Source organism: Lygodium microphyllum, chromosome 17 (genome assembly GCF_053477565.2).
Source record: "Lygodium microphyllum isolate KBCC chromosome 17, Lygodium_microphyllum_v1.1.10, whole genome shotgun sequence".
Lineage (NCBI taxonomy): Eukaryota > Viridiplantae > Streptophyta > Polypodiopsida > Schizaeales > Lygodiaceae > Lygodium > Lygodium microphyllum.
This window is the reverse complement of record NC_141151.1, coordinates 17986894-17996920: the sequence shown is the minus strand read 5'-3', so window position 1 is coordinate 17996920 and position 10027 is coordinate 17986894. Positions and strand designations below refer to the sequence as shown.

The 10027-nt window shown below is 42.6% G+C and overlaps 1 protein-coding gene and 1 long non-coding RNA gene across 2 annotated transcripts; both read left to right on the top strand.

Annotated features, from left to right (window-relative positions):
* The first annotated feature begins 393 nt into the window (after positions 1-393).
* LOC148021634 (uncharacterized) lies at positions 394-2903 on the top strand. Its single transcript, XM_087697098.1, has 4 exons — positions 394-1006; positions 1631-1792; positions 1983-2034; positions 2145-2903. The coding sequence occupies exons 1-4, from the start codon at positions 642-644 to the stop codon at positions 2241-2243; spliced, it is 678 nt and encodes a 225-aa protein (XP_087553224.1). The 5' UTR covers positions 394-641; the 3' UTR covers positions 2244-2903.
* Positions 2904-4643: 1740 nt separating this feature from the next.
* Positions 4644-8493, top strand: LOC148021633 (uncharacterized). The gene is made up of 3 exons (XR_015694359.1): positions 4644-8040; positions 8137-8238; positions 8331-8493. It is a non-coding gene; the product is annotated as an uncharacterized LOC148021633 (long non-coding RNA).
* The last annotated feature ends 1534 nt before the right edge of the window (positions 8494-10027 follow it).

The following is a 10027-nucleotide window of genomic DNA, read 5'->3' as shown; positions in this document are numbered from 1 at the left end:
CCAATGGAATTGGGTGACCTGGGAAGCGCTTGGTTATCATAGCCTACTTAGTACTACCTAGCATAGCAAGCAAAGGGATTGAAAGGCTACGGAAACCCCAGGGGCCACTCCCTTGTTCGCATGATTGCGACCGTGTGAGGAGGGGAGGGCTCAGGGGGGGCCCGGGGGGGTTCCCCTAACCTCGAGGCTCGGCGTTTCAGCCTTCAAGAGATCGGGAAGGCTTACGCAAAGGTCAACGACTGTCGGTTTGGATTGGCCTGCTGTAAATAATACGCTTCGATTAAAAGCCTTGACATCCGGGCCTCTCTTCAGCCTCCGGCCCCACTCCCTCCCCAAGGCCCTACCCACCAACCACTCCCTCTCACTATTTCTATGATCCATCTGTATATGCCGACTCGCATGTTCTGCGACAACTAGCCGGCTCTCAACACTCTCCCGACGAGAATCCCAAGGATATTAAGGCCACGGCGTCTCTCTCAGCTCCTGTTCTTCCTTCCGCAAATTTTCGCGCATCCTCCGTGCCTCTCGCCGATAATTCCTCATTGCTTCACGCACCTAATTAAAGGTCCGAAAATATCCCGCAAGATCATAGTTCTTAGTCTTGTAAAATTAGCTCTGCGGCGCTCTATTATCAATCGCAAATGATCAGGCAGAGGTCTGCCCTTGCTGATGAGGCCCTTTTCCCGTCGTCGAATTATTATTGTTGCGTGGAAGTAGAGCCCCTGCAGCAACAGCAGCAGAATCATTGCAGCCCAAGTCCAATTCTCCATTTCACCAAAAGCATCGGATCTTCCCCTCTCTCCCGGAGTTCGAGTATCAAGAATAGTACTGGTACTGTAAGCTATGGTGATCACCGTCCGAGTGACGTCGCCACTGATTACCGCCCGCATTGGAGACACAGAGCCGAAGACTTGTTGTGGATCTCGTCAGCCATTTTCATCCTCTATTATGGCGATCTGCGCTCCAACTTCTTCTATCTGGTAGCTAACGATCCCAGAGTTTTGAGGTAATTTCACGATAATGTCGTCTGGGGTTCGTGGGTTACCTGTTTAAAAGTTTATTGGGGCTGATTTCAAGGCTCGATGGAAGTTGCAGTTTGTCGTAAACTGTGTCAATTTTTGGTATTGCATAAAATCTCTTGGCATGGATCACCCTCCTTCGTTTTATTCCCAGTCGATGAGATAACTGTCACCGACCATCTAACGGTTGAAACGTTCAGAAATCAGTACTCTTATCTTCCAAGCTCTGATGCCATTAGTCCAATGCCTCAAATTACAGATTTGCAGTGCAATTTCCCTGTTTGCCATTAATGACTTTGAAGCATTTTATGGGTAACAATAGGGTTGCAACCCAAGTGGTTTGAGTGTGGGTGGGGGTTTACATACGAGTGGGTGAGTTCAAACCCTGCTCTGGGTACATCGTAGAAACACCTTGCGTCTGAGGTTTGCATAGGTCCTTGTGAGGAGCCTGCGATGGAATCCAATCATCGTCTTCTTCCTTTGAAAAATAAAGGTTTCTTTGGGTTTTGTCCATTCTAGATAGCGTGTGTAATACGACGTTTTAAAATTTGTAAAGCCAAAAGAGATATGACGCAGCTCAGAAGTAATATTATGTGGTTGGTCTCTTTCAGGGGTCCTTTACACATAGGCTCAGCTTTCCTCGTATTGGACTTGTGCATCTGTTTCTACTTGGGTATGAGACTTGAGAGCATGAAAAAGACGACGGAGGAGGAGAAGGTGGATCTGGCAGCCATCCAATTCGTAACCGTGGTTGGCTTCGCAGCATTCATCCTGTGAGTACTTGCCTGCAACATTTTCTCCATTCCGTTTCAGAATAATTAATGACCAGAAACAGTATTATACTCTGCTCTGCTCCGTAACGGTTCTATCCGCGCGGACCGACAAGGCTTTGTTTGAAGGAACTAACTTCGTTGTTACTGGACCTGCCCACCTACTTGGATCGAATGGTCGATATTATAAAAGGCTTGCTGCAGCGCTCTGGCCGATTTGGGGGATTTTGACAGTGCCGATGCTGGTGAGCCCTAATAACTCTTTACTGTCACGATCCACTAGAATTCAACTGTTTCGTGCTTTTGTGATATCCTGGTGAGCTAGATATTGATAACCAGCAAAATATGTACACAGTTTACCCTAGTCATGGCGATTGTGGTAGTGGCACCATACCTGCTACCCCATGTGAACTTAAAGGCTGATACTGACGGCTCCATAATCAGGCGGCATTAAGCATCAGCAGCGCCCAGTCTGATGTATATGAAGGAGACGCAGATATAATTTCATCACCTTGGCGACGTCTTCCCCTCCCTCTTGCATTTTGGGAGCCCAATAGACCACCGCCGAACAGCTATAGTAATTATGCGTTGTTCTAAACCTGATGTATACTTTAAGCAACTGTAAGTATGCCTTAGTGATGTGATAACTTTGGTATGTTTTTAAAAAAAGAGAGAGAAGAAAGAAATTAAGCTCCTGCCACGTTAGGAAGCCTATTTGAAGTAAGAATGAGATTGGACGATACATACGGTTTTGAGATAGGATGCACGTTCTTATAAAAACGAGGTCCAACGATGATGAATTGTCCAAAGAAGAAGAAGGTCCCCCTCCCCGAGGAGAAATCCAATCCCCCCCCCACCCCCCCCCTTGCTTGCTCCTTCTTGGATGTGTCCAAAAGAAACTCTGATATGGGAAAAGGTCACCTTGGGCATTGGCTCTCAATTATATCAACTTCACTTTCCGAACGCCTCACAAATTGTATTCTTAAATTGTAACTTGTAAAACTACAACAAGATCTTTCTCCTACAATTATGAATGTGTACATGCGTCGTATTATATTCAACTTCTCCTTGTAAAATGCTCTTCTAGTCTCTATCCATATTCTACTACAACATGGGGTTCACAGTGCACATGATATTATGCATAAGTGTAGACAAAAAACACTCAATAAAGATTTTCTCACAACATTGCACATGAAAATTTTGAAAGATGTTTTTAAAAAAACTTTTTGCAGTATGGTCTTATCGAGTTGTTGCCACATATATCTACACATAAATTATCTCTAACACTATTGGTGGTAGTACTTTCACACCTTTAGATGTGAAGGGAGTAAGCTCGGAGTGGAAGCATACGAGTGAAAGCAATAGCTATGGTGGAAGGAATAAGAGAGAGAGAGAGGTGTGGGAACTCTAGCCATCACAATGTGTGACCAGTCTTTCTTTTATTCAAATGTCACTGAAAGAATAAAGAATGAAGTGACAATAAGAGGTATCTACCACTTGTAGTATATAGGTGTGAAGGTAGTGCCAGTGTAGTAATACACTGGCAGCTATGCACATGTACCTTTACCCCCAACAACCTCCTGCTTAAAGGTGAATACATCCCTAGTGAGGAGAGAACAAGAAAAAAAAAGTGACAAAGGATAAATGTACATTAGCACAACAAGATGAGGAAAAACATCATCTTATCCGATATCCATCAACTTTTTAAGAAGGGCAAAACGCTCAATTGAGAGACTTTTCATAAGTAGATATGTAGGATTTTGGTCAATTGACATCTTGTCAAGATTAATAGACCTGTCCTCAACGACTTCTTTGATGAAGTGGTAATGCACCTCAATGTGTTTCATCTTCACATGGAAGATTGAAATCTTGGCTAATTGGATAGCACTCATAGAATTCGAATGCAGTGTAGAGATCACATCAGTAATACCAAGGTTTGGCACTAGAGACGGCCAGCCTAACTAGAGAGCTTCCGAAGTTCTACCTCTAGCAAAGGTGAAGATATAGCCAAAGGTAAACTACCTACTGTTTGCATGTCTTGCATAATCAAAGTCAATGTATTCCATAACTCCTGTATCATGGGCACCATAACATATGCACATAACTGTTGTGCATTTTAGGTATCTTCTAATATCTTTGATGGCATCCCAATGTCATCTGCCAAGTATTGCCATATAGCGTGTCACAACTTGCATTGCAAATATTATGTCAAGACGAGTGGCTATTATGGCATATATCAAACTATCCATGCCATTGGTAGATGCATAAGGGATCTTGGTCATCTCGGCCTTTTGCTCATTAGACTGTAGATAATCGGTCTAACTAACCTTCACATAAGAAGATAGATGATATTCTGCATGTGAAATTGCTCTAGGACTTTCTAGATATACTCCTTCTATGATAGATAAAGGATCCCCTTAAAGCAATTGTGTGTGATGCGTATCCCAAGAATATTCGAGGCTTGTCCTATGTCCTTCATCTCAAAGCTCTTCTTGAACTAAGTTTTCAAGGCATCTAGCTCATCATGAGCGCTCTCAACAATAAGCATATCTTTCACATAGAGTGCCAAAATCACAAGGTTGCCATCATGAGCCTTCTTCGTATATAAATACAGATCCATATTAGGGGAGTTTTGAGGTCTTGAAAATGCCTTTTAGGAGATAAAAAGGAACTGCTCTAGACCAATAGGAGCAAGGCCTCTGTAACGGAACTCCTCTTTAAAAAAATGTAAAAATTTATTTTACAAAAAGATATATATATAATAATATTACGAATTTGTATTATCAATATCTATTTTTAGCCTCTTATATTCGTGATTATGACATTCTTTGCATTAATGATATACAGTCTCGGTCTTTTTTATTTAATGATATGTCTAAATTAATGATAATGACATGTTTACTCTAAATTCAAATCAGTAAAAAGCTTGATACATATTTTTTTCTCATTTATTTTGTCTCTCTCGTATTTTTCCCTTCTTTCTTTTGTCCTTCTCGTGGTAGCTTAGTCTTCTCTCTCTCTCTCTCTCTCTCTCTCTCTCTCTCTCTCCTTTCTTTTGTCCCTCTCATGGTAGCTTAGTCTTCCCTCTCTCTCTTTCTGTGTGTGTGTGTGTGTATATGTGCTATGGATACAGAAATACGACCTTCAACAAGGCGTCCAAGCTCCCAAATCACATCCATATTAGTATTTAACTCTTTCCAAAAAGATGGAAGATGGATTCTTACAATCATTAGCAAAGATAGTTGCATCACCATGCAACATGCAAAACATGGGAAAATGTGAAGATATCAGAGCTCGTTCACTACAAGGATTTGAGTTGGTAGTGACGGCGGGTAGCAGCGTTGCTATTTGCGTCGCTATTGGCATCATTATTTGCGTCGCTATTTGCTCCGATGGGTATGATGCGTTCTCTCAGGTCCGCATTTTCTAAAGATGACCAATTGTCGGGGCTAAAATCCCATGATTGGCATAAGATATGTTAGGTTTGTGCTACGAATGGATTGTAATTAGCGTGGGCATTTTGCAATTTGAAAAGTGGCCATTATTCATAATGCTTTCTCATTTGTGGTAGTTTGTCCTACCGATCGCGATCACAGGATGCCTTACTTCAGAAATTCGCGGGGCCATTTACAAGTTGTCGACTTTGGTGCAACGGATCTCACAGAAAGAGATTAAGACGTCCTCTATTGAATCCGCGAGGCGGGGAGCAGTGGAGACGGTCTGTCTCTTTGAGAAATACATACCCACTAGCATGCTCACGATACAAGTCCACCTTCTTGTGCATCTTGTGGACGAAGTGGAGATTGCTGGACCTGTCCATACGCGATGGATGTTCTTCTTGGAGCGCTTCATGAAAACCCTGAAAGGCTTTGTGCGACAATGAGCTCGGCCAGAAGGTAGCATGGCCGAAGGTTGGTTGGTGTCAGAGGCGTTAGTGCATATCTCACAATGGCTACCAACGGTGGAACCATACAATGAAATGCTATGGACGCTGAAGGACGATGATAGACTTACTAGAGATGTGGTGGTTGGAAATGGGGTAGAAAAAAGAATGGATGCCTCAATGGAAGAGAAGGTGAATCGCTTTTGTATGTTGCACCATGCCTCCATGGAGACGTGGCTCGCCAAGTACCAGATTGCAAGGCAAGATCGAGAGGAAGCGAGACCTGAATTCCGACATAGTACGCATCATCGACCGATTCGATATCACGAAGGCACGGAGGAGATGCTGCGGTTTATGTCAACACGATGGTTGCATGGAGCCTTGACCGCAGCATCCAGCAAAGGGGCAGAGGTCTCAATGGAGGAGTGGGAATTCTTGAGGGGATGTAGTCCAAAGGTGATGAGGGGTTTAGAATCTGTCGTATCTAAATTTTATATGCGACATCTAATTTGAGTGTTTCAATGTACAGTACAAAATATATAGTACAGCGTGGTCGCGTGGACGGCATTTTCGCGTGGAGCGTATTGACAAAATGCGCTCCACAATGGACTGTGGTATCATGGCAAGGTTCGAGCAAGAGAGTCGACGACGAGCAACGGATCCGAACACGGTTGTGGATGAGATGGAGTATTTTGGGAACTTGCAAAGTATTATTACAGTGGATTATCGTAGCTTCTCCATGATACTATTCGATGTGCAGTGGTTCAAAGTGATACTTGGAGGAGCTGGAGCAACAATTCGACGAGATCCATCGGGATTTCTCGAAATAGATTCCGAAAAAAAATGGACGGATTTACGCGACACCTTTGTATTGCCGACCCATTGTGAACAGGTGCATGAAGTCATTTGCTTGCTAATTGTAATATGACATGGTTTATGTCACAATGGTTTGAACTCGCTTTGTACGTATTTGTGAACATGTAATCTTCTATCGAAACCCCCGACAACCTCAATGGTGGTATGTTATATCTTCAACTCCCCGAAGTGTGAGAGTATATGATCAAAGCGATGTTCTGAGCATAGATGAAGATACAATGCAAATAGAGGGGTCGATATTACAAGGGGTGGAGGCCGTCGAAAGCTTGGAGCCCGCATCCGCTAACAATGATGGAAATACATGAGTCCAAGAATTTTTTGAGAACGAGGCGGACTCATTCTTTTGTGGTGACATGTCTATTGACCTTCTAGTGTATGCGGAGTTGTGTCAGGAGATTAACATGGGACCATATCTCTTATAAAGGTACATAAGATATGCATTTTAAGAGGGATTTTTTAAAAATGATTTATATTACTGTGCTTTGTATAATTTTAATTGATTATTCTAACACCATTTTTTATCTGTGTAGGTGACATTTTCAGGATGAGTCGAGGGATGAGCGATGAGGAGTTGCAGGATATCTTCGCACGCATGTCTCCAAACCAGCTCGCGAGATTCAGAGAGATGGCAGACGAGGAGCTGTCTCGTTCTTCGTCAGGGCGCTCTGCTAGATCTACTTCAGCGTGATCGGATGCTTTGGCTTTGAGCTGGCGATCTCGACGCTCACGACTTGGGCCAGAGGGAGGGACTGCATCGGGATCAGGGGGATGCTGCTATGGAGACACGAATGTGGTGTCTCCGTCTCGTCGTTCAGCTGGAGCTGTGTTATCTCCAGGATTTGTCACACCTGTGGGGACGTCTACTCCAGTTACTTCGGCTTTTGTGCAGCCGTTAGCAAGTGGTACCCCTTTGGGTACCACTCCGAGAGAGGTTACCCCCGTCGGTACACCAGATGTAGAGGGGTCTCCTGGATATGCCCAGGAGCATGGACGGAGATGGGAGAGGACCTATCTTAGGCAGAATCCTAGGGGTTATGGATATCTGGTCGATAGTAGGTCAGGAGCCATCATCATGAATGATGAGGGGAGGAGGGTGATGGCTCGCATGAGAGAGTTATGCCAACAAGTTTTTCAGCACAACGTCCTGGATCATTGGAAGAACATACCGGAGGGGAGCAAGGACTACATAGTAGCATCCTTGCACGAGGAGTTTCCGATGCCAGCCGTAGTAGATAGATTCTCTACGGGCTGGATGATGGATTGCATGCGTGCATACATGTCACATAGACGATCCGACGCACGCAAGGCAATCAAGAGTGGGGCTGCAGAGCCCGAGTGGTTAGATGCAGACGACTGGGGCTGACTGAGGGAGGAGGCTACAGATTCTCCAGGACGTTGGAGTTAGCAGTGCGAGGCGGCGAGGGCACGACTCGAGGCCGGAGTGGTCCATCATCTTGGGAGTGGCGGCCACATGACATATTTGGAGGACTTTGTAAGTTTCTCTTTTGTTTTGCTTGTTTGTTTTTTTGAAATATTCTTTGTACTGACAATCATGTTTCTAATAGTTAGCATTTTGTTTTCTTTGTAGCACTCCACTACAAATCGCGATCCGCAAGGCCTTGAGACTCGATATGCAGAGAGGCACGGTCTCAATGCATTGATCGACCGATTGTATAGACGCGGCGGCCTTGTAAGTCACTCATCTTTCTTGTTCGTAGTTACCATGAGATATTTGAATGCATTATTGTATGGTGGATTGATGTGTTGTTTCTTTTTCTGCAGAATCCGTTCGATGCTCCTTTGCGACGGGACGAGCTTTTGGGGGACGAGGATTTGTAGCTCGCCCTTGGATCCTTGGAGCTCACACACCTTTATTTTTTAGTCGCCTGATCTATGTAGACATTTTCTATGTATTAGTGATATCCTGTCATGATTGTACCAATCGCTTTTTATGCGATCATGTATTTATTTCATGTATCAGTTTTATGATTTCAGTATACATTCTTTTTGTTTGCAAGCGCTTTGTATACAATAGTGCGAAAACTATTTTGTATGGCTCTCATACAGCACACAGTGCTATATGTGGCAGGGCAGCTTGCTTTCCTGCCACAATTTTTTTAAATCCATGTTACCGTCGCTATTAGCATCGCAAATTTACTGCTCGCGTCGCTATTACTGTCGCTATGCGCGTCACAAATTTACTGGTTGCGTCGTTATTGGCGTCGCTAATAGCGACACCAATAGCAACGCCAATAGTGACGTTTCTATGGCGTCGTCAATAACGACGCTTTTTGCGACGACGGGGGCAAATTTTGTTGTTTATATTTTCGTCGCTTTAAACGTCGGTATAAGATCTATATCTTGTAGTGGTTCATCTCTGCTTGGAAGGGTAGAATCTGAGATTTCACGCTTGGAGTAAATAAGAATAGCATAAAAGAGGTTCTAGTGCAATATGTGTTTATGCATAGAGAGCTATATTTGGAACCTGGAAGTTCAAATCTTCCATGCATAAACCAAATTGTAAGGATTTAATTCTTAAAGTCTTTCTTTTCTTGAACTTGGTTTAAGGTTTTCCATTATAACATTTGTTCATTTGTCTTGTAGATGTCTATCTCTCTAATCTTGAGGAATGGCAAAACCGGTCGAGTTTATTATTGAGGCGATTGATGTGATGCATGGCTTGATTGAAGAAGAGATGTACAAAGATAGAAAGAAGACAAAGCTTACAGAGAATGGGATATTCTTCTATGACCATCCTTATATTGTCCCCATGCAACGTAGCCAATGGGGATAAATATCCCCCCTTCCTTTACCAGATTTTTCAAGCTTTGAGTGGTCTTTGATAAGTCCAACTACTAGTGAGGGCTATAGATATAAAATATTTTCTAAGATACAGAGAGCATTAAAACCTAGTATCTCAAGTAGGCTAAGAAAAGTTACTTTGTTCATGCTTATTAATATATTTGTTGACTTCTTTTCTAATGTTGAAATAAGAAAATCAAAGGTTATGCTTTTAGTGAAGAGACTAATATATGGTCATGTTATACAATTTGTTAATGAGGGATGGGATACTAGGACAGAAGGGAAAATTATATGTAAGATAGATCAAGACTCTATAGCTTGTAAATATATGATTGCTACTCAAAATTTCATCCTTAGCTTTTATTATAGTAGATAACATTATGTTGGTGGTAGTTTGGTTGCTTTAGACCAAAATCTTGATAATTTTAGCAAAGATCCTATAGTAAATCTTGATGTTTGGTACAATGAGGACATTATTGTAACCCTAAAGGTTAGATCATCATGTACGCTACATCAAGTGAGAATGGATTTATAGAATGAAGATATTGAACTACTATACTCATTGGTGTTCCAACTTAATAACAAATGAGTAAGTTTTTATTTCATTTTATTCTAAAAATTTATTCTAAAAACTGCCATAAACAAGTTGCGGTAAGTTTTTAGAATAAAATTTTTTG